The sequence below is a fragment of the Pogona vitticeps genome, chromosome 3, assembly GCF_051106095.1.
Source record: "Pogona vitticeps strain Pit_001003342236 chromosome 3, PviZW2.1, whole genome shotgun sequence".
NCBI classification, from domain to species: Eukaryota; Metazoa; Chordata; class Lepidosauria; order Squamata; family Agamidae; genus Pogona; species Pogona vitticeps.
Window position 1 is genome coordinate 224,382,760 of NC_135785.1, and position 25,504 is coordinate 224,408,263.

Genomic DNA, 25,504 nt, shown 5'->3' on the forward strand with positions numbered 1-25,504 from the left:
AATAGGCCCCTGCTCCCTGCGGAGGGGGAGGGCCACTGTGAGGTTACATTTAATCAGGTGGTGATCTGACCATGACAAGGGGACTGACACCAGGTCCGCCACCATCAGACCACTCTCGCCCCAATTGGAGGAAAAGACCAGGTCCAGAGTATGACCACCCACGTGGGTGGGGCCGTTGACATGCTGGGACATGTTCAAGGAAGCCATGGTTTCCAGGAACTCAAGAGCTGGCCCAGTAACCTCTGCCTCCGCGTGCACGTTGAAATCACCCAAGGCCAGAAGCCTTGGGGAGACCAACAGTGCCGCGGAGACAAAGTCGGCCAGCTCCGGAAGGGAAGTGGCTGGGTCGCAGGGAGCGCGGTAGCCCAGCAAAATCCCAATTCCATCCCTGGCCCCTATCGACACGTGGAGCGCCTCTAGACCCGGCTGTTAATGCAGCCTAAAATAGCTATTTGTGTTCTTTTTTGGGGGGGGGGGTTGTTTGTTTTTGCAGCCACATTGCACTGTTGGCTCATATTCAGCTTGTGATCAACAACAAGACCCTTCAGATGCTTGGTATAGCTGAACCAAGTATTCTCCATGTTATGACTGTGCATTTTCTTTCTCTTTCCTGGGAGTAGAACTTTGAAGTATTCTTACAGGAGATGGGTTGCACTTCCTTGGGGAGCAAAACTATTGGTCTGTTCCTCCATGCCAGGTCAGCAACATCCTTCTAGGCTAGGGGTCTCCAAACTTTTGACCGTGAGGGCCACACCAGATATTTTCAACATTTTTGAGGGCCGAAGGAATGTATGCACGGCTGCACGCACAGACGCACACATGTACGCCTCCCCCCACATGCATGTACCATTCAGAAACAGCTCCCCAGCTACTTTGTTCGACCTCCTCCGCTGGGAAGTACCAAACACTTGTTTGGCCAAAAAATGAACCAGCACGAACTGACAAACATGCTCATCTCTAATTTTTATCTATTTGTATCTGCACAAAGTAAGCATCTTCATTATTTTAGAATGCCCCCGCCAGAACTTCTAAAATTAATTTATTAGCTACAAGTAGAACATTAAATGTAAGAAATAGTTTTTAAAATATGTATCAAGTGCTGTGTGTATATGACAACTGCACCATCTACTGGTGCCACAAAGTATAACGTATAGAGTTTGCTACTATAATAGAAAATTTAATTAGTGCTTTGCCCTTACCATGTAATTAGAACCCAGCAATTGGCAATTTTTTCCTCTGATCACAAGATTCCTTCAAAACTGTGTGCCTCAGAAATTAGACTTGCAATTAAACCACTATTTACTTTCTAATGGCAAATGATAATACAAATCCTCCTGGAGCAGGCAGATGATGAACAGTACGTACTGGCTGAAATCCTGTTGCTTGGTGTAGTAAGTTGGAGTAGACCCATGGAATCTGTGGGAATTTGGTAGATCAGCTCCTCCATATGTTCCATTGATTTGTATTAGGCATGCTTCAGGTGCAACATACTAAATTAAATTAAACCACAACTAGAGTTGGTCCATTTGAATCAATAGAAATTACAGAAGAGTTGGCTTAACAAATCCACACAGATTCAGTGGACTCACTCTAGTGACTTACTACACTAAGCAACAGGATTTCAACCGCTAAGACAAAAATATGCCTTTCATCACTGAAGACAGCATTGCTTCTAAACACATGATAAGTATTGTTTTGCTGGATCACTAGCTGGATTTTTCTTAGATAGATGAGATGCTAGCAAAGAAATCCCAAGTCATTTTGCACTCCAAGTGGATCTATCAAATAAACTGAGCCATATACCCCCCAAATCCCTTGCAATATCACCTAGAATATTGAGGATACTTCTTGGACTAAACATGTTTTCAGGTTATTTGGAGTGTTTACACTGATGAACCGGTTTAGAAGTGGGGGAGAGGTGAACAGTAATAACAAGAACTGGCAACAGGTAGATGACGGAATGAGAAAACAATTGGACAAATGGTAAAAGGCTGATAGATTTGATAAAGTAAATTTGGCATGTTTTATCTGGGAAAGGATGTTTGCTGTTTCCAAAAAAATAATGGCACAGCTATGACCAGAATGAACACATTTTGAAAAGGAGAAAACTCACTTTCTTGTGGAATGACTTCAAAATAGCCATGGAATTCTTTCACCTTCCTTCCTTGTGTGGACTTCATTGTAACCAGCATGAGATTATTAGTAGAAACAAAAGACAGGAATGAAGTAGTTGGTTCACAAATTCTGAAACAAATGGAATTTTTTTGTATGTAAAGTGTATGAAAAAGACTAGTATCTTGCAGCTTCATTATTATGTGCTGTCGAGTTGGAACTGACTTATAGCGATCCTAATAGGGCTTTCAAGGTCAGTGAGATATGCAAGGAGTGGCTTTACTAGTGCCACTCCTCAGTGAGCTTCCATGGTTAAGCAGGGATTTGAACTCAGGCCTTGTTAGTCCATCACTTTTTCCACTGCACCACACTGGGTATCATTACTAGGCATTAAATTTTATTTGGCATAAGCTGTTGTGAATTGTGGTCCACTTCTTCAGATGAAAATAAGTAGGCTAAGATCCACAAAGGCTTATGTCAAGTAAAACTAGTTTGTCTTCAAACTGCCAGAAGACAATTGTTTTATTACAATAGACTAATTTCAACCTTTAAAAATACTGTGAACTGCTGGAAAGATAAATAAGTAGAAGCTTTGTTGTTGTTTAGTCATTTAGTCGTGTCCAACTCTTTGTGACCCCCAAGGACCAGAGCACACCAGGCCCTCCTATCTTCCACTGCCTCCTGGAGTTGTGTCAAATTCATGTTGGTTGCTTCGATGACACTGTCCAACCACCTCATCCTCTGTTGTCCCAGATAAGCTAGATCAAATCAAACCTGATTTCTGGTTTTCTGCTAAAGTTATTAGAAAGAGATCCTGTTGAAAAGGCATACCTACCGATACAGTATCTTACTTTTGATTGGCATCAGGGCATCATAAATGGTCAACGAATCAGTGATACAGTTATCTGCTTCCATCTGAATGGTTGCTATGGAGAGACGAATTAGGTAGCCAACCAATGCAATCAGTTTGAAATAGCAGAGCATTCTTCCTGATGTTCTTGAAATGTCAAGTGGAAAGTGCTGATGCAATTGATCGGCATGAAGATCATATATGCAATTCGTACCTGTGGAAACAACCCAGTTCAAAAACTCTGGCCCTGTATTATCATGCTTGCAAAAAGACAGGAATAAAAGTTAGTGAAGACTGTTTTCTTGCCCTCATGTTAAGGATAAAATATGAGTGTGGTGCACATTTGCAACATTAATTTATGAAATATTGCATGCAAACAGCCAAATGGCATCCCAATGTCAGCTCATGGATTACAAGTTTTCCAAAAATCTCTCACTGAAATATGTTGATTAGTTTATAAGGTACCACAATATTCTTTTTTTGTGTGTGTGATTTTAATCATGATGAGGTACCTCTTTGAAAAACTGCCAAACTGCATAAATAAGAGAAGTGTTTAAAAGTACCATTCCAAAATACTGTACCTTATAAATTATTACAGATTTACTAATTTATCAGCAGAAATTTACAATATTTACTGCACATTACCTAGTACAGGGCTGGGGAATATGTGGAACCTTGGTTCCTATCAGCCATAGTCAACCTGACTCATGTTGACATATGACAGGAATTCTTTGACATCTCGAGAGCCAGAGATTCACTAACTTGACCAGACAGGATGATAGGCAAAAAAAAAAGGTGTAAAGGCACAAAAGAAGCAGCAGTTTTGGGACAAGCATCAGCCATTGACATATTATTATTATTATTATTTATTTAATTTATATCCCGCCTATCTAGTCGTGGTGGACTACTCTAGTGGCCTATGGTCTGAGCAGGGGAGGGCCCTTCTTCCTTGTTCAGAAGGTGAGAAATCCATGGTGGGCTTTCATTGCCACACTATTAGAACTACACTAGAGTAAGAGCACAGTCCTCCTTGTTGGCCTTGATCGCTCAGTTATGTCTATCTGTTACAGAGGGTGAAATCCTCATGTGGGAACCTTGGGTTACTCAGGAGTTTTGGACTGCAACTCCCAGAAGCCTTCACCCCCAGCTGTCCTGACTGGGGTTTCTGGGAGTTGCAGTTCAAAAGCATCCGAGTAACAAAGGTTAAGAACCACTGATCTAAGCAAACGAAGCTGGGAGCCACTTATGGGTGGAGGCAGGGCTTTTGCCTCTGGACATTAAGCAACTTTAAATCTACTGCCTAGAAAGAATGGACATATTACTAATCTCTGATGATGCTCTACTCATACATTTAAAGTTTAAAAGCATCACAAACTGCAAGTGCTTACTCTTCTAAAGCAGTGCTTCCAAACCTTGGGTCCTCAGATGTCATGGACTACAACTCCCAGAAATCCTGGCCAGTGCAGGTAGTGGTGAAGGCTTCTGGGAATTTTAGTCCAAGAACATCTGGGGACCCAAAGTTGGGAACCATTGTTCTGAAGGAAGAAAATTCTGAGATTTTGAGGCTTGGAACTTTTTGAGAAGGCGTATTTTGTAATATTTAATTAACCTTCTGGGACTATTACAAAGCTTACAATTTATATAGCACTTTGAACATTCCAAAGCCCTTAGCAAAAGTCAGATATTATGATTAAATTACCTGATTAGAGACAAATCCTACATTTAGCACTGTACCAAAATATAGTTTGGGTTGTACAATATTCATGTATCAGTTATAATGAGGTCATTAAGAAAATTTGTTGCCTACCTGTTCCTGTTGTTGAAGAGTAATCTGATCGTAGCCCAACTATATTGGGGGGAAAAAATACAAAATAAATCTGCCCATAGTTTTAAAAGTTTGCCAAAAAAAAAAAAAAAAGACCAGTGGACGCTATAAATAAATAATATCCTTCAGCATTTCAGTCACTGGTTCAAAACTTTAGCAGAAGTTCATGTCAATTTGTGAAGACACCAAAATCTACAATTTTCAAAGATTAATTGACTTCCTCATACTCAAATAGGGAGAATATATGCATGGATTACAACGAACACTCACAGAAAGGGAGAAGTAAGATCATACTGAAAGCTCAGAGAAGCAACTTTTCTAAATTATGGTTCCTTGAATCACCTGGCAACCATGGCTACTGCCCTTGCTAGCTTAGGGGTTCTGGGAGCTATAGTCCAAAAAAAGTAAACTATGCTGAAACTTCATTCACTTCAGGCAGTAGCTGATGTGAAACTACTCTTCTGAAGGCTTTGAAGAGCCTCTTATGGTTAAACACAAAATAGTACTGGACAAACCAAGTATTTCTAAATGTCATACCACAATCAGAGGAAGTGCTAGTATTGTCCAAATAAGTGCTTGGCTTCTTGAAGTCGTTTCAGTGAATGGAACCCATCATTAACCCGAGAGGCTTAAATCCAATTTCTAGCCCCTATTAGAGTCAACCCACTGTATCAGTGGGGTTTCCATCAGTACTGATCCGACATTCAGCAATTAATTCAATGGGTCTTCTCTAACTGGGACTAACAATTGGATTTAGGTCTAAATGAATTTTAAGAGCCATGCAGAAATAGTTCAAAAATAAGAAACAGCAGCTATCATAATGCCTTTTCAGATTCAAGAATCATCTTCAGTGAGTCTCCAATGCATTTGTACTAGAGATGGGGGTATGGGTAGGTCATATACAACTACCTCTGCACAGGTGGACATAACAAGGGTTCAGTCCCCTGGGGCCAGACTGTCCACTCACCTTCTGCTGTTCCTGCGAGTTCCGTGATCCTTTCCTATCGCTCCGGAGCTCGCAGTTTCGACCTTGCAGTGAGGCTCGTCCTCCTGCCTCTTGCCAGGAGTGGTTTGCAGGCCGCGAGCTCCGGAGCAATAGGAAAGGATTGCAGCGCTCGCGGCAACAGTGGAAGGTAAGTGGACAGTCCAGCCCCAGGAGGCTGGACCCTCATTATGTCCACCTGTGTGGGGGTATTCATATTTGTATACGAATATGAATACCCCCATCTCTAATTTGTACACATCTTATGTTTACTGTGTTATTAAGTCGGAACTGATTTACGGCGACCCTAATAGGGCTTTCAAGGTAAATGAGATATTTAAGGAGTGGTTTTATCAGTTCCTCTCCCCAAGTGAGTTTCTGTGCTAAGTGGAGTTTTGAACCCTGTTCTCCAGAGTCCTAATCTATCACTCTGCAATATCACACTGGGAATCCTTAGTACACATCTGAAGCATCATGATTATTCTAATGCAACAAAGCTATCAGCTGCACACAAGGGTTGCCATTCTTTTTAGACACAGCCCATAAGATAAAATGCATTCCAGGTTTAACAGAAATACCAACCACTGAGCACTATGGAGTCCATATCAACAGCAAGGCCTTGAAGGCTCCCTACTGAAGTTCGATTAGTGATACTTGTCTGAATTGAGTCCTTTAAAATAGCTGCTATGCAGTCTTCGCAAAACACTTGACCTTTTGCTTGTGGGACCACGAATACAATCCAGAAATGGACAAGAAGTCCTCCATGGTTGTTATTACTGAAATAAGATGCAAAGACACATTGTGTCATAGTCAGGGTAGAAACATCATACATTTTATCACCTTGCATTGTTGTTTCCACATGGGAGAAAAATGTTCCCTGATTTTCTCTGGTGACCAATCATGATACTGTACCTTGACAATATTTTTCAAATAAGGAAGGAAGGAAGGAAGGAAGGAAGGAAGGAAGGAAGGAAGGAAGGAAGGAAGGAAGGAAGGAAGGAAGGAAGGAAGGAAGGAAGGAAGGAAGGAAGGAAGGAAGGAAGGAAGGAAGGAAGGAAGGAAGGAAGGAAGGAAGGAAGGAAGGAAGGAAGGAAGGAAGGAAGGAAGGAAGGAAGGAAGGAAGGAAGGAAGGAAGAAAGAAAGAAAGAAAGAAAGAAAGAAAGAAAGAAAGAAAGAAAGAAAGAAAGAAAGAAAGAAAGAAAGAAAGAAAGGAAGGAAGAAAGAAAGAAAGAAAGAAAGAAAGAAAGAAAGAAAGAAAGAACCATACTTCCTTTCCAACTTACAGCAAAATGCTTTGAAAAAATGTCTTAATAAAGTTCTCTTTATACATAACTTTGAAAAAACTCATTAGCATTTACATTTTAAAATTATTACAGAAACAAACTCACTCCTCAATCTGCTTACAAATCCAAGATAAGTGTAAGATTTTTTTAATAGAAGTGAGCCATGTGTTGGAACAAGCTGATCCTTGCCTTACAACAAGATATGCTCCTTAAACATTGGTAATAAAGACAGCAAAATTAGTGACATTACTTTCTCTAAGATCTCAAGCAACAGAAGTAAAATTAAATGTCTCCCACCTGACATCTGAAACAATGGATTGCTTATAAAATTTGGAGAAAGCCGATTTGGTATATACCAAGTTCATCTGAAAAAGAAAATTCACAAAAGTTTTGGTAATCCTGCAGAGACATGACATTGCTGAGGATCATCTTGGCTGAGTATTGATCTACAAGTATCAGAAATTTCACTGTCCTGTATATTCCTAATAATCATTAAAAATTTAGTGGGGAACTATTTTGTTCCTAATCTTCTGTGAAAGAAGGAGTGTAGGAGGCTCTTTGTATCATTACTGTACATAAATGTGCTTATTTTTGAATGTAGAAGAGGCTTGCATATGACAGTCTGGGTTTGCTTGGCAATTACACTCAGAACTCTGCAAAGTTACTTTTTAGGACATATTTTAGTCCTTTAGATAAGGACTAATGGTACATAAGATGTACTGTATACAGTTTCTTTTTCAAATTCTGATAAAGCTTTTCTTCTAGCTCTTGGTTAGCTGTCTCTTAAAAGTGTACCTGAAAGGCAGGATAGCTTGTAACTATGGTGAAGTGCCTCCCCATCCCAGTCCACTAGTTGCTCTTGCCTGAAAGGTGAAGTTCTTTGAGGACTAGACAAAGATATTTTGCTGCCAAAGGCAAAGGGACAAGATGGTGCCCCTATTCCACCTGGACTGGTCACTGTTGACTTTTCTGAAGGGAAGAAATCTGCATCCTACCTGAGGACAGCAGGCCACCTAAAGGGTCACAGACACACAGCTCTACTTCACAGAACTTTTTCTCCTGCAAAACACTGCCATAGCTCTGTATCACCCAGCATCTAATGCCTCCCTCTGTCTACAGGTAGGGCTGGCCCAGGGCATTACTCACCTGAGGTAACAGGATGAATCAGGGGACACTGAACTGGGGTAAGAGTTAGGTGGAATCATTCCCATGTCTATTACCAAATGGAATTATAGTCCTGTAAATATTTGCTCAAACAGTTGTGTAGGGAGAGAACTTTGCCTCAAAGTGCTATTGCCCAACCTGAGTAATCAAAATGTGGAATCAGAGCTATCTCTCAAATGATGAGGCTTATTCAACAAACAAAAATATAAGTGGCAAGCAGGCTTATACTAAGAAGTTTATGTTGGGTTGGGTTAATCTGATTTTTGCAGCTGCATTGGTATTCTTCTTCTGGCAACCATTCCACAATATATTTCCAGGAAGAAAGTTTTCAAAACTAGTTGCTCAAAACAGAAATGTATCAACAGTCAGTGAGTGATGAGACTGTACTAGCAAAAAAAAAAAAAAAAAAAGGTCTCAATCTAGGCTCTAAGTACCCATTATTTGGATATGTATGGTTGCTTCAGCTGCCCCTTTCTCCTTCCATATTTCTCTTGAAATATATTTTTTTGAAGAAACACAGCTGACATTAGACAAGTGTGCTAGCATTTCCCTATTAGCTCCTTGCCCAGTGCAGTGGTTATAGTTGGTGGGAACAGTGAAACAATGAGATCATGACACAATATTGTACTATTTAGACATTCATGTGATCTTGGAGAAGCTAATTTCTTAATTAACTGCAGCTCCTAGAAACCACTGGGGATTCTGGGAGTAGTACTCCAAAACAGTCACCTTCCCAAGCTGTACCTTTGGGGAGGACGTATTTTAGCTGTATGAAAAAGTATATGAAGTAGGGGAAAGGGTGGCTTATAGGATGTGTTCAATCCTGAAGTCATTTTGTATCCCCTTGGGCCCCACATACAGCCCCAAGGTTGTTGATTTTTAAAATGCAGCTTGTTAATGAAAAAAAAACCCACCAGTTTTCTTATGAATGTTGTTGTTAACAAATACCAGTGCTGGTTTCTTTACTTTGGTGTAAGCAATTGCATGTGGTTTTTACATTGTGTCTCTTTATGTTGAGAAACCCCTTTCACTTAGGATCAGAAAATTCGCAAACTGAGTGAATGTGTACATAAGTGTACACATTTGCAAACTGAGTGAATGTGTACATAAGTGTGAACATGTGCACACCAGCCTTCTTATGTAAATATTTGTGTATGTGTGAATACCCAAGTTTACCCCTGGCTTTGCCTGTCACCTTGACTCTGTCAGGCATTGGCTGCTGTATTGTCCAGCCCACCAACCACAATGGGCACCAGTGATAACTGCCTATAAAATAAAACTAAGCAATGATCCCTTTTCATCTTTTACCTTTCTGTGACTCTTCTGGAAACCTTTAAAAAACATTTTTAGACATTAGTAACTGAGAGGCCCTATTAGATATCAACACCCCATTCCTGGGCAGCAAAGTGTTCCATTTTCACTAATTTTAATTCTTTGAAAGTTGTGTTTTATTATTCTTCAGAAGCCCTGTCTAACTGGAACTACATGTTATTGTCAGCCAAGAAACATGGGAATAGAATAGAACTTTGTAGCACTGATTTTTATTTATTGTCATGACACAAGGGGAAAGCCTTTGCAGAATCTAGTAGATATCCCTTTGGTTATGGATGCTTCCAGAAGGACTCCGACCATTGAAAACACATTGCACAGCTATTCCATTTCTTCCCTCTTCTTAATAATTTTTTTTCTGATAAGAAAAGAGACAAAAGAATTATGACAAACCATGGCAAGATTACATTGGATGGACTCTCTTATCGTATTCCGTGAACAAGAAAGACTATTGCATAATGGAAGTCCTGACTGGAAGCATGATACTTCATGCAATTTGTTAATAACTTGGTACGGCAGTGTATAGATATATATATCAGTGTACAGTATTTCTTACCACTCGCTGCACATTCTGTGCTATAGAGAAGAACTCCCTAGATTCCTTCTGCCGATACTCTGGAAGAAATTCAATGTTGGCAACACGAAATAATCCAACAAAGTACAAAGCATCTTTGTTTTCTGCTTGCACTGTAAAACAAAATGAGGTATATGTTTCTGTTACTTTTTCTTTCTGTTTCATTATGACAACCCAAAATTGGAAAACAACTTGGGGACAATAAAGATATTCCCAAATTTTGGGGAAATAAATGCCCAGCCAAATGTTTTTAATAATGATAAAAGATTCTTCACCTACAATCTGAACCCAGCTTCTTTTAAAGCTTGAACAGAAGCTTCTTTTACCTGTGAACATAAAAGCTTGTTCTAACTTGCCTTTAATATGTATATACTTTGTAAACTGAGTGCTGAGCCAACTATCATTCATGCTGTTCAACCAATACTTTTGACATAGTGGCTGAAATCCTGCTGTGGAGCTCTGCATGCACAATGGTGATGAGTTGAGTACACAACAAAATTGCCTTTAATCAGAAGCAGTTTGCTTCTTGTGATGATGCCACACCTTTTGTAAGCACTGAGCTGGGCAAAAGGATTTCAGACACTGATTTGATACACAAATTTAAATGACATTTGAATGTGTCAAAGACAAAAATGGAAATGACAATCAAAGAATCAAAAGTTTCTGATATCCAATGGAAAAAATTTAAAAGAAAGCAATCTGACTGTAAATGCCTTGGCAATGAAGCTGTTTTTGTTAAAGAGAAAAATAATGAGCTGTATGACCTTGAACAACAATAGTACAGCCTATTAAAAAACCCTTGGCAACTGTTTAGAAGTAGAGAAAAATACAGAACTATCAAAAAACATATTTCTTAAAGAAATGGGAAACAGCCAAATGAGATAAAAACTTCTCCTGCCTTCATTATCTATGAATTCACGTCCATTTAAAAAAAGTAATTGTTAAAGAGTCATTGAAGGAGAATCTTTCAAGTATTTTATCCCCAACCTTTAGATAATGGAATGTTTACCAAAAGGCCATGTCCAATTTAATCAGTGTATGAACAGAAATTATATCTAAATAGAGGCAGGTATGAAGTAAAAAAATGAACCAGGAAGTTCATTCAAAATTGCTGGTTTGTTGGTTCAGATGGTTTGGGTTCATCAAAACCGTCAAACCTGAACTGATGCGAACCACAAACTTTTTTTTACAATTCAACAAACTTCCTGGTTCATTCAGCCACACCTCCCAACCTAGTCCTGTTACTGTCTCCTCCACTTCTGCCATCTCCTCCACTTCTCCACTTCAGGTCTGGCTTCCCTTCTGGAAGCTGGGCTTGCTGTCTCTGTGCATTCCTTTGCCCATCAGCTGATAGGTGGGCACATATGCAGAGACAGCAGGCCTGGCTTTTGGAAGGGAAGCTCAGCTGCTGTCACTCAAGGTGGCAGGGTGGGGGAGAAGGAGGAGGAGGAGGAAGAGGAGAAGGTGGCAGAACCAGGTAGGGAGGTGATGAGGCAGTGGGCATGCTGCGAGACTGCAAATGGCCGATCCAATGCTGCGTGGTGCCGGAGTATAAAATGTGGCTGAAATATTTATTTTGGGCTATTTTTGAAATAATTAATATTTTTATACTCATGGAATGATTTTTACTCTGAACTTAAGATATAAATTTGCTTAATAAAAATAAAAGAAAATAGTAGCACGAGTATATTCCAAACCCAAAAAAAGAGATGGCTTTTACAACACATTTATGAAAGATATACAGAAGCCTTTGTTGAGCTTATCTGGATTCTATACAAATAATAACTCTTCATTTTAAAAAAGAATGTTTGCTGGGAACTAATCCACAGATATTTGGAACCTACTAACACTGACAAGTATAGGTTCTTGTATGTGTTCATCCGTCACTTTAAAGTGTTTATTTTTTTTCCTTTTGAGTTATAAAGTTGCTGTGAGGAAGTTAGTTGACGGTATATAGACCAGTGGTGGCAAACCTTTTTGGACTTGCATGCCCAACTGGAAAAAACAAAAACAGGGGGCGGTGTGCCGCAGCTGCGGCAGGAGAGAAACCGGAAGTGGTGGCAGAACGGGGAATCCCTAAAGACCCCACTCTAGATCCACTGCCAGCACCAGCTGCTCCAGATCCTGACCCGCCGCCTGTCTGGACACCAGCACCACGGTTGCAGCTGCCTGCTGAGGTTTGGCTGTGGGGGGGGGGAGGGGGGGGAATAGCAATCTGGTGACTTATGGCTTGTGTGCTGACAGAAAGGGCTCCACATGCCAGCTGTGGCACACGTGCCATAAGTTCATCATTGCTGGTAGTCAAAGGCATTTACCCCCAAATGCTGAAAACATAGTACAAAACTAGAGAAACAAAACAAATCTCACCCACAATATTGTGGGTACTCTCAAAGTTGGGCTCTGAGAAACATTGAACATTTCTCAGTTATCCAGCAAAAGAATTTAATTTATATTTACGAAAGATTCCCCCTCCACAGAACTAATGAACCATTTATTTTATTTATTTATTTGATTTATATCCCACCCATCTGGTATATTTATACCACTCTGAGTGGCTAACAACAGCATATATACAAATATGATAATATAGATCCAAAGCATCGGTTATTAACAGAACATACCAAAAATCATAAATGATAGATAGATAAGGAAGATGAAAGTAAATTAAATTAGATTAAATGCTGGCAGGAGGGAAGGCCTGAACATAAAGCCATGTTTTTAGTTGAGTTTTAAATGTACCCAGCGTAGGGGCCGCGCGAATCTCAGGAGGGAGATTGTTCCAAAGGCGAGGAGCCACCACCGAGAAGGCCCGGTTTTGTGTCTTTTCCCTCTGGGCCTCCCTCGGCGTCAGGCTCCTCAGCCTCACCTCCTGGGTTGCGCGGGTGGTCCGGGTAGATCTTGGTGGGAGAAGGCGTTCCGCCAAGTATCGAGGTCCCAAACCATTTAGGGCCTTATAAGTGAGCATTAAAACTTTGAAGTCAATACGGAAACGAATGGGCAGCCAATGCAGTCTAGCCAGGATAGGAGAAATGTGATGGAATCTTCTCCCTCCAGTAAGTAGTCTGGCTGCTGCATTCTGCACCATCTGAAGTTTCCGTATCAACCTCAAAGGCAGCCCCACGTAGAACGCGTTGCAGTGATCTAATCTTGAGATTACGAGCGCATGCACTAAGGTAGTGAGAGCCCCCGTGTCGAGATAGGGCCGCAGCCAGGCAATCCACCAAAGGTGGAAAAAGGCGGAGTGGACAACCGATGCCACCTGTGTTTCCATGGTGAGCGTCGGGTCCAGATGTATGCCCAAGCTGCGGACCCCACTCACCGGAGCCAGGGTAGCCACCCAAACGAGAGAGAGCCGACCAAGTCACCAGCTATGGGGGCCCCCACCCTCAGGACTTCCATCTTGTCCGGGTTCAGCCTCAGGCCATTCTCCTGCATCCATTCCAGTGCAGTCCCCAGGCAGCGCTGGAGGGACAGGACAGCATCACCTGCAGTTGGTAAAAAGAAGATGTAGAGCTGGGTGTCATCAGCGTACTGGTGACACGACGCTCCACACCCCCTGATGACCCCAGCTAGCGGCCTCATATAGATGTTAAATAGCGTTGGGGAGATAATTGACCCCTGTGGAACCCCACAGTTGGAGCTCCACGGGGCCGAGACACTCTCCCCAAGCTGAACTCTCTGGGGACGGTCCTCCAAGAAGGAACGGAGCCAGGCTAACGCCAAGCCACCGATTCCCAGCTTGGAGAGCCTCCCCAGGAGGATACCATGGTCAACGGTATCAAAGGCCGCCGAAATATTGAGGAGGACCAACAGAGACCTTTTACCCCTGTCAGCCTCCCTCAGCAGGTCATCATACAGGGCAACCAATGCCGTCTCTGTACCGTGACGCGGCCTGAAGCCTGACTGGAATGGATCCAGGGCATCTGTTTCATCCATTATCTTCTTCCAGTATCCTTACTTCAGAAGATGAAGTTCCCAATACTCGTGTACTTAAATAAGTACACATCAGGATATATATTGTCTAAAGGAGAAAAACAATTTCCTTTACCTGTGAACATCAAACCTTGTTCTGAACAAATATAGAATGTCAAACTTGCTAACTATTGCTTGTTTGCAGAGCTTCTCAAACATCATCATTGTCGTTGTCATTCTCATTGTCATCGCTGTTGTTGTTGTTGTTGTTTGACTACAACTTCAGAATCCCTCAGCCAGGATGGGTTACCCAAGCTTTGCTGATGGGAAACTCTTTAAATGGAAATGTGAGAAAAGCCCTTAGAAAACATTACTTAGAAAAAAGATGTAGGAACTTACCAATAAAGAGCCATAGTAATGTCCAAGTTATAACACCTATAATGAAGAGGACCACCGTGAAAAGGATTATTTTATTTTGAAAATTCCAGATTGACTGGTTTCTTTTAGTTTTCCTCTTTGGTTTTGATGCCCTGTTGAGTTTTCTTGCAAGCCTTTCCCACTTGTCTTCTGATTCCGCCATTTCAACAGATACATTTGATACCTGAGAAAGAGAAGGGCAATCAGCACTCCAGCATAGACATATCTACACTACATCTGAACTGAAATCTGTGCTGCTGTTATTTTTCTTCACCAAAAGATAAATGTATTCCTATGGAGGAGTGCTTTTTAAGAGCATGGCTGGAGCTGCTGTAGGAAATGCTTCAAAGAAAGCTTCAGTAGTAACTCATCTCACAGCATTTAATTTGCTATTATAGTTGTCCAAACATGCCATTGTGTTATGAGCCAGCTCACCCCAAATATTCAAGAAACTTGCTTACTCCCTTTCTTCAGATTCCTTTCACTGAAACTGGACAAATGAATAAACTATATTTATCGTTCTTTAATCCCCTGAGCAAAGAGGTTTCAAGATCAGTCTTGTTTCCTTGTGGTGAAAAGTACAGGAATCTTAACGATACCCCGTTTCCCTGAAAATAAGACCTAACCTGAAAATAAACCCTAGTATGATGTTTCAGGATGCTCATAATATAAGCCCTACCCCAAAAATAAGTCCCAGATAAGTGAAACCACGCCCTCCACCATTGTACAGCAACCAGAAGACTGTACAGTGGACCCTCGACTTACAGACGGCTCGACTTACAGACTTTTCGAGTTACAGACTTCTCTGGCTGCAAAATTTAGATTCGACTTGCAGCCAGAGAATTGACTTACAGACCAGAAAAAAACCAAAATGAAATAAAAATAGAATAAAAACCACTGGTTATGGGATTAATCGGTTTTCAGTGCATTGTAGGTCAATGGAGATTCGACTTGCAGCCACCATTCCAATACGGATTAATTCCTTAAGTAGAGGGTCCACTGTATTTGAATAAATGTAGATTGTTGTAAATGAAAAAAAAAATAAAACATCCCCTGAAAATAAGCCTTAATGCATTTCAGGAGCAAAAATTAATCTAAGACCCTGTCTTATTTTGGGGGAAACACAGTATTTTGTCGATATCTGTTAGTACTTCTGTTGATTTACAAATATACATTTGGGGCACTAGGTCATAAACAAGTTATAACAATGGTCTGTAAAGTAGCAGTGGTTCCCAAAGCATGTGGCATGTACTTATCAGTCCCTACCCCAATCCTGAAGTGAATTGCCCCATATCACTTCAAGAACTTCTTTTTCACCAGCCTACAAACTTTTAGGCCAAAGTAAATGTGCAGCTTATTGGACAAATCTTGTTAACAAACAAACTTTAGGAAAATGTAAACGTATGTTAATACTGAGCAGAAGCAACAACAAAAACTCTACACAGACCATTTCTCAAAGAGGATGCTTACACTTGTATCTAAGAGATCTACAACTCTTTAAGATATTCGAATTCCTCTTTTGAATTCTCCTGGATCAGCCTTCTTTCATTTTAAATGCCTTGCAGAGTATGTGAATCGAATATGTAAAAACCTCTCAGACATCCTGCTTTCTCTTCCATGAAACTATTTGGTTGGATGCTATTGCAAGAAATGTTTATCTTCAACACAAATACCTTCTAGAGCAGCAGTGATATTTATAGTTCCCTGCTATTTAAGTTCCCATTTAAGTGCCTCAAATTATTTTTTTAACCTGTTAGAGAACAAAGTATCTTTTTTCTTGTGCCAGCTCTAATTATGCACTGGTGAATTCATTCCCATTAATAAAGCAATTTAAGTATCACTGAACACTGAATTATTTAAATCCTCCTTTTCCTTTTTACTGTATGTCAGCACTGCAGGATAAGAGTTACTATGCCAACTAACTCAAGGCTCATTATATTTAGATACACTGCTTCAACTTTTTCTTTCTTTCTTTCTTTCTTTCTTTCTTTCTTTCTTTCTTTCTTTCTTTCTTTCTTTCTGAGGTGGATCCAGAGCTGAAATTTGCTCTAAAAGAAAGACTTTCAGCTCCTGATACAGATCCACTGCCAAGAAAAATCACATTCTGATAATTGTGTCTCTGTGTACATAGATGCATCCCCTCATTTCAACTGTAAACATCAGTGGAAATCAAATGCAATATTTACCCTGGCAGTATCCCAAAAATGGTTTTCCTAATTCACAAGCTGAACAAATACATGATAAACTTAACATATTGGTGCAGATTCAAAAATAATACTTACACTTAATTCATCTTCAGGTTTAGCAGGTCTGTCACTGGCTTGTTTATCCATTGAAGGAGGCGGATTTTTTTTAAAAAAGTATCAGACCAATATCACTGCAAGAGTGACAGGTACCTACTGCTACAGACTGTTAAGAATGATGCTTGAAGAGGGACTAGTAATATTGTCCAAGTGGACTTGCAAGCTGTGGCATCAATTTACATTCCAGAATTTCCATTGGTAATTTCATCTGCTCTCTCCTTCTGTTGCTGTGTGTGAACATTTTAAAAAGCACTGTGAAGAAGATCTAGCTTCCAGACATGGTTGCCAAAATAGTTTTTCTAAATTAGTATTTTAATTATTCACATTTTAACTTGAAAGTTGTGGGCATGCAACAGGATCACCAACAGTCTGATGCTATCAATATATTACTATTACTGTTACTACTGTTACTACTGTTACTACTGTTACTACTGTTACTACTACTACTACTACTACTACTACTACTACTACTACTACTACTACTACTAGTAGTAGTAGTAGTAGTAGTAGTAGTAGTAGTAGTAGTAGTAGTAGTAGTAGTAGTAGTAGTAGTAGTAATAGTAGTCAAAAACACCAGGCTGGCAAGTTATATTTTTTGCATAATGATCAGTGCACTAATTTTGCTACTTTATCATGTCTAATTTTGTAATCTGTGCAAGTTTTAGACAATCTTTGATTGTCTGTGCCTGGTATTTTTAACAACACCACCACCAATAATAGCATGCTGTCAAGCCAATTTCAGCTTATGGCAACCCTTTCCAAGATTTCCTAGACAGAGAATACAAAGAAGTGATTTACCATTCCCTCCTCCTGTTGGTTCCCCAGGAGTGTGCAGTTTGCCCAATGCCACATAGACTGGTTCTTCTCCCAGGAGGAACAATGGGGAATCGAATTCCCAATCTCTGGCTATGCAACCAGATACATGAACTGCTGAGCTATCCAACCATAATAAGCTGCATATAATTCCCACTGAGGTTTGAACTAGATTATATGTTCACCACTTTTTGTTTTGCAGAAGTGCTTTCCCAAGTGGAGGTTGTCTGTTTGTCTTAGCCCATGATTTTCTTCATATGTACATCACACACTTAGAGGTGACTACATGGGATTTGTCCCACTGTTCGGTCAACTGTGGGGATAGCATTCCTACCCACACGGTTCTGGGTCCCTCTCAAGGGCTATGTTTTTAGGTGTAAGTAGGAATGCTCCATTTTGGTTTGTTTCCAGTATGTGTGATTCTGGGATAGAACCAAAGTGGACTCTGGTCCTTTAAATTTCCCTTCCATTTTCAATTTCACAATATTTTATATAGGTTAAGAAGACAGCTTAGCCACTTCATGATACATAAAAATAAAAAATATATCTCCAATCTTCTGTGGAAAGGCAAGTGAAGAAGCAAATCTGCTGTTTTTAAAAGCCTATTAAGGCATCACTGATGTGTTGTAGCTTTCAGGGGAAAAAGGGGGAGGGAATGAAAAGCTCCCTCCAAGAAGGAGGAGGAGACAGGAGGGGGCAAATAGGTTTGTTTCTTTTCTTATGGGAGGCAGGCCAAATAGGTTACTTGATGTTTGGATTTTGATGTGTGGATGTGGCACGTCCTATTTTGTGATTGGTCCTTAGAAAGTAAACACAGATTTTATTTATTTATTTATTTATTTATTTATTTATTTATTTATTTAGTTAGTTAGTTAGTTAGTTAGTTAGTTAGTTAGTTAGTTATACGCCACCTACTGTATCTTGTCATTTTGACCACTCTAGGCGGCTTACAACCTAAAACATAACAAACATAAGAAAAAATAATTACACAATTAAATAATTCTGCAACATGAGAAGAATACAAAATAAATCAAATAGAGAGAGGAGGGAAGAGAGTCAGGAATTAACTGGGGGGGAAGGGCTGCCTAAACATCCACATTTTAAATTGATTTTTAAAAGTACCCAGTCAGGGTGCCGCACAAATCTCCGGAGGCAGATTGTTCCAGAGGCGAGGAGCCACCGCCGAAAAGGCCCAGTTCCTTGTTTTTTTTCCTTCCGGGCCTCCCTCGGCGTCAGGCTCCTCAGCCTCACCTCCTGACTCGCACGAGTGACACGGGTAGAGCTAGGTGGGAGTAAGCATTCCATCAAGTATTGAGGCCCTAAACCATTTAGGGCTTTATACGTAAGCATCAAAACTTTAAAGTCGACGCGGAACTGAATGGGCAGCCAATGCAGTGCAGCCAAAATAGGAGAAATATGATGGAACTTTCTCGCTCTGCTAAGGAGCCTGTCCACTGCATTCTGCACCACTTGGAGTTTCCACATCAACTTCAAAGTTAGTCCCATGTAGAGCGCGTTACAGTGGTCTAATCTTGAGATTACGAGTGCATGAAATTTACAGCACATTTTTACAGCACATATGTCTTTGAGGAGTTACCTCTTCAGAACAGAGTAATCATTGTGAATACTTGTTCTTTTTAATGCCTGCTTTTATCCTTGGACCTTCTCTCATGGACAAGTACATAGAACTATAGCCTTAATTGGTTAGACCAGTGGTGGTGAACCCTTTTGGTCTTACATGCCCAAACTGGAGGGGGGAACAACCAGTGGACAGTGTGCTGTGGCAGTGCAGTGGGGGAACCAGAAGTGGTGGTGACAGAACTGGATGTGGTGGTGGAAGGGGGAATCCTGGGCACGGAGGTGCCTCGAGACCCCACTCCAGATCTGCTGCCAGCACCAGCTGCTCTGGATCTGCCTGTCAAAGTGCCAGCAGAGGCGGGGAGTAGCGATCCAGTGATTTATGGCTTGTGTGCCGGCAGAAAGGGCTCTGCATGACAGCTGTGGCATGAGTACCATAGGTTCACCATCACTGGTTAGACAGATATATCTTAAACCAGATCATCTCAAGAACATACACATAGGTCCCCATAGTTATGCCTGTGTACACAGTGCTCTATAATGATGTCTGTTAGGTGGCATGTGACAGTTATTACTAATGTCCTTGCCACATGTCTCCAGCACTCCAGGATGCTGCACACTAGATCATTAGAACTTTGTGCATTGACCTAATTCTGCACATGGATGGATGTTACTTCTCCATATCTGCAGTTTATTCCTTGCTGTCTTTATATGAAACACGTTATCTTTCAAATAGTAGTCTAGAGTAAATCCATCATACAGAAAGACATAGATTTAATGTGATACATGATGTCCAAACTTAGCAGAGAACCATAATTTTTCACAATACTATTAGATTTCTTTTCTTTTGTCAATGGACATTCCTTACATCTAGATTCACTGACCTCTCAAATGTGAAATATATACAGCTGCCAATGATTTAAAGTTATTTTGTTGACTGAAATATGGATTGCAATTGAAATTAATGGACAGATTTTGAAAAATCTCTACAGGCATAATGAAAGGCTTTTTTGTTTTATTTTAAAAATTATTGTTATAAATCCAGATTCAATACATAATTGTTATTAAAAGGGCTTTTTGGATTAGATTTCTCATTTTATGTTGTGATTGCAATGAGTGTAGTCCAGCAAACTGAAGTGATCTCATATAGATGGAAAATGTACCTTGTATATTTTCTCTCCATGATTTGCAATGAATATAGAAGATAAGTCAGGCATGTATTGCAGCTAATCAACCATTCGTCTCCCTGTGACATTTTAAGGAAAAATAATTGTGCCAATTCATATTAGCCAACTTTTTGGCTCATTAACCTTTCATCCAGTTGATCAAATCCAAGCCCTTATTGGTTTCCCTTTTCACATATGTGATATGCAGTATTCACAACCTCTCTCTTTCACACATTACATCCCACATTTATCTAGAGCAGCCATTCTCAACCTTTTTTTTGGCCACAGCCATAAACAGAATATGAAAGAAATCAGGATTGTATACATTGCATCTGGTGGTGTGGGAAAAACTGTTTCCAGCCCCCATATGGCCTTCGATAAGAATGGCCAATCTAGAGCATGGAATGGCTGGGTTTGTCCAGTGCTCCTATTCTAGTCAGTACCTCATCTAAGTAAACATAAGGATCACAAGAAGCTGCTTTATGCTAAGTCAGATCTTTGGTCCATCTAGTCCAGTATTGCCAACTGTGATCAGCAGCCTCTCCCCACAGTTTCAGGCAGAAATTTCCCAGCCCTATATGAAGTGGTTAGCAATTATACGTAGGACTTTCTGCATATAAAACATGTTCTTACCACAGATCCGCAACTTCTCTTAAAGCATATGGGGAACAACAGCAGCATTTCTGTGTTTTGTTCAGCATGGCTTTGAGCTCACAAAACACACACACACAAGCACAAGTAATCAAGCTTAACACTATCACCCTTTCCGTTCCCATTTTTAATAATCCCTGGTCAGAAAATTCCCCTTAGCCATATGATCAGAGGCTGTGTAAGGGTCTGATTTCAATTCACATTTCATGAGAATTTACCAACATTTGCAAATCTCAAATGCTATCAAAAGTAAAATTGAGAGATTTGCCGTCCCTGCTGCCACATTGCATCTATAACCACTCAGGAAAGCAGCCCTTGATTATAAGGATACAACCCATTTTTCTTACCAGTTCAAAAGTTTGAAAAATAGAGGGGTGGTATGTTGAGCTAATTTCTAGAAATATTTGTTTTTGTGGACTCAATGCCAAGCTATTAAAAAATAGCTTGTGTTGTGTTAGTCTCATGAGTACTGCTGCTTCTGCCCACTTGCTGCCAGAATGAAAATGAAAAGCACTGGGTAATCAATATAGGTTGAGAGAGAAGCTGCACAGCAGACTCCCTTCAAAACAGGGCTAATGCTGTTATTAGTCGGAGTGAGGAGACTGTTTCAGGTGGTGAAAGTGTTGGAGGACAGAACTGTGCCACATAATCTATATGCAAAACCTCCTCACATGCTTTCCTACTGCCGTTAGTGTGATGGAGCACAGTGTTGAAATTAAATTCTTCTCACTCTTCAGTCAAATGCAAGAGTTCTCAACTCATCTGAATGGCCAGTCTGACTGGCAGCAAGAAGGAGGTGAAGGGACTGCCATAATCATGTGGCTAGATCTCAGCAACCACATGACTCAGTGACCACATTTGGCTGAGGCGGGACCAGGAATTCTTTCTTCAATGGACTGAAGGGAGACAATTTTCACTTTGGTCCCCTAGGAACATGTAATTGCTCCATCCATTGCAGAAATCAATCATTCTTTGTCAAACAGCCCCATTTCCCATCTGCCCTCCCTGGGTTTATATACTCACACATGTCGACCTCAGAGAAGGTTGCAAGAGAGACATTTTCTCTCAGGTCAAATCTTTTGTATGGCACTTTCATAGGTTTCCCCTGAAGGTAGACTGGGGGATGGCAATTCATTGGACAGGATGCAGATGGATCTGTTGCCTATGCTGTGTCAAAGCTCTTCAGTGGCAAACAATAAATCTATAGTAACTTCTTATGCCATATAGATGTAATGGCCCCTTGACTCACATTGTACTGTGTTACCTTTTCCATGCTGATAGGTCTCAAAATGGTACACCCAGGATACAAGACAACTTCTCCTGAGGTGACACATCTGGCCATCTCTACTTGAGAACCACTGCAGAGGCATACAATAAGATGTACTGTATCTCTTCTGTGGCTTTGTGACCTCTCGGTCACAAAATGCCATTATGTGTGTGCTTGAGTCTGGGTAGCATAGCAACAGTTGATTTTTCCAAAGGTCCTACTGACTATAGATTCTGGGACTTGTGGTCCAAAAAAGTATTTGTTGCAAGATATGGTTTTTTTGTATGTTTTTCTTTTCAATAAAACAAGAAAACAAATGTTTGTTTCTAGACATTTGTTTTCTTAAACAAACATCTAAAAACGTTTCTTCAAGAAAACAAACAGTATTATTATGCAATTCTGACAGGAAGAAAGCTAAAATTAGAACATGGCTTTCAGTTCCATTCACTCAATAATGTCCTCCAAAACCAATATTAAAACACAGTGTTATTGAAAGGAAAGCTCTTAAAGGCACAAAGAAGCTCGGTCATCAGCTCAGTCATTTATTTTTAGATATAGAGGTAAACACAACAATGTTATTTCTGTTAAAATTGTCTATCCCCTTGTATTTATAAAGTTTCTACCTCTCACCATAAAACAGACAAAACATACTTTATTTTTTGTAGGACTGATCTCCCCCATACGTTGAAAATTAATAAAGAAATAGCTGTATTTTTCCTGTAGTAAGAAAGTTACCAATTGTGATCAAGAAGAAAATGGAATGAAGGTAATGCTAGAAAGCATGTATTGATATGATTCTGCTTGACAGCTTTATGTTTGTCACTTTTTAATATATAGTTATAATAAAGCAGATATTTCTTCTTTCAGCAAAACACCTGGTCCCTCTTTTTTGTTCCCTGGAGGTCTTTGACAGTACAGAAAAAGGATGTGATTATTATGGTTGTAGTTATTCCACACCAGATGAGGCAGGAATACAAAACAAAACAAAAAATCCTATCTTTTTATTATTTTTAAAGTCAAAGACCAGCATAAACCCCAATCATTTTGCAGGCAACAGTAGACTTCACAGAATCAATAAGAATTACTGAAGAAGAGACATTTGTAGGATTTCATTTTAGATCGTATTTGTACAGATTAAGGATTGAACTGAAATATTTGCATTGCATTATAACTATGGTGAGTACATAACTGGACCAAAATATGCCAGGAATGTATAAGAACAAATAACCAAATATAATTGTCAGTAAACATATTAGCTGCCCATCACTTGACAGTGGCCTAAATTCAGCCTTCAGCAAATCAACCTTTTCTCAACGTGGTGCCATCTGGATGTGCTGAACTATATATTCCATTAGCTTCTAGCCACAGGACCAGTGAATGGAGGTACTTTTAATCAACTCAAAACACCTTTCTGGGTTCCAGTCTCTGGGGAGAGGGATATTTGATATCTGAGGTGTAGAGGAAGTCTGTAATTGCATGAGAACATCATGACTGGTGAATATAGACAGATTGATTGTCTCTCTCTATATATATATTATTGAAAGCTCCAGAATGAAAGGATTGTGTCTTCAACCATGAACTTACCATGCAACAGCTATCTTTGAGAATAATTCTAAAAAAACTCTATTGGATTATTGTAATCTGCAAACTAGAAGTATTCAAACTTGAAAAGAGAATAGAATAATTTCGCATTTTAAAAAGGCAAAGAGATCTATGTGAATGTTAAGTTTTGCAGAAGATAGTGATCTGTCTTGAATATGCAAAAGCAGTTTGCTAGGTGTATGTTAACCAGGTTCATCTCTGTAGACAACAGTTTCAGAAAGTCAACCAGAGTGAGCTCTCTATCATATAAATCCCTAAAGCTGCTTTTATTCAGCTGGACCAAGCACTCCTTCATCCCTTTATGAAATGTCACCTTTATCTTTTTCTATGGCTCCAGTTTGCCTGCATCAACCTTATTCCATTGGGAACTCAAGGTACAGAAAACTGTAGATGCAGGTTCTTCAGGGACTCCTCACATTACACAAGGACTGCTCTCACAGCATCGCCTATTGTGGAAAAGAGGCACATGTGACACTTCTAGCAGTGACCTTGCAACAATGTGTGATACAATTCTTTTTTTCCCCAAGCTTTCGACCAGAAAATCGTGTTTAGTGCAGAATGCATATCATGTGTACAAGACTCCATTTAAGATAGCTCTCACAGTTCTGTGCCAGAATAAATACTAAATGGTTATCAGTGATGCTGGTGGTTGCAATACTAAGTGACACACAATATTTGTTTGTTTGTTTGTTTATATCTCTTAAAAAGAACTCAAGGTGGCTTACATCAGTAAATAACAATATTTAAAAGCTGAAAGCAGTAAGTGTACAGATATTAAAAAGAATCAAATACCACACTAAAAATGGTAAACAAAATCCCTTCCAGGCAGTCAATCATTAAGGAAAAACCTGTCTGAAAAGGAAGAGGAACCTCCTACTTTGTTTTGCTTTTTTTCCAAAAAGAAAGGACTCAATAGCATAAATAAGCAATCAGAAAATTTCACATGGCATGAATAAACTGATTACAGATCCTTGTGTTTAAAGATCTTATATGGTAAGTACAGTTTGTGATATGCAACTCATATATTAATGTTATTAAATAGACTGTGTATGTTATGTGCCATGAAGTCAACTGGGATTTATGATGATCCTAAAGCATTTCCAAGATAGTAGAAATATTAATGGCATAGTGTTACCAGCACCACTCCTCCATGGCCAAGCGGTGGTTTTTACTCAGGTTTCTTTTATGCTCCAAACAGAAAATCTGGCTGGGGCAGTAGGGAAACCTGAGGACATTTAAAAAAAAAAAAGACTGGAGTTATATGCAGCCTGTGTGGGCTATGTATTGCCCACCCGTTCTAAAGGGTTAGATTGATTCTTTGGGAGGTAATACAAAATGGGGATGCATCAGAAATGGAGGTTTCTTAGGGTACACTCAAATTTTCTATACCGCACTATGATGCCACTTCCTTTCGCAAGACGTAATTTATTATAAGTGCTCCCATCGTGCCTATGGGAGATACTACATTCAAAGCAACGGTACATTTTGAAGGGGCCAAACTTGTACAGGAGCTCATTGTCACACATATCTTCACACTGATTTCTGATTTCACTGGAATGCTGCTCTGTAGTTCTATAGAGTTGGACCACTTAGTTCTTCAGTTTTGGCAAGGCTTCTGTGTCTGAACAGCTGTCTGAAGTGCATAAATCCCAACACAGAGATGTTTGCCAGAATTC

The 25,504-nt window shown here is 40.0% G+C and overlaps 1 protein-coding gene across 2 annotated transcripts in view; it reads right to left on the bottom strand.

The window, feature by feature from the left end:
- Window positions 1–16,981, bottom strand: part of LOC110088636 (transmembrane serine protease 7) — a 34,473-nt gene extending 17,492 nt beyond the window's left edge. The window contains exons 1-8 of one of the 2 annotated variants that reach the window (XM_072993954.2): window positions 16,731–16,981; window positions 14,431–14,632; window positions 10,102–10,232; window positions 7,350–7,417; window positions 6,352–6,545; window positions 4,770–4,808; window positions 2,948–3,176; window positions 2,114–2,244 (exon numbers count right to left, since the gene is read on the bottom strand). In XM_072993954.2, coding sequence (XP_072850055.2) covers window positions 2,114–2,244; window positions 2,948–3,176; window positions 4,770–4,808; window positions 6,352–6,545; window positions 7,350–7,417; window positions 10,102–10,232; window positions 14,431–14,632; window positions 16,731–16,781 — 1,045 coding nt within the window. In that variant the 5' untranslated portion in view covers window positions 16,782–16,981. Of the gene's footprint in view, window positions 1–2,113; window positions 2,245–2,947; window positions 3,177–4,769; window positions 4,809–6,351; window positions 6,546–7,349; window positions 7,418–8,198; window positions 9,893–10,101; window positions 10,233–14,430; window positions 14,633–16,730 lie in introns of those variants that run through there. The other variant, XM_072993953.2, reaches the window with a different exon arrangement.
- Between the last annotated feature and the right edge of the window lie 8,523 nt (window positions 16,982–25,504).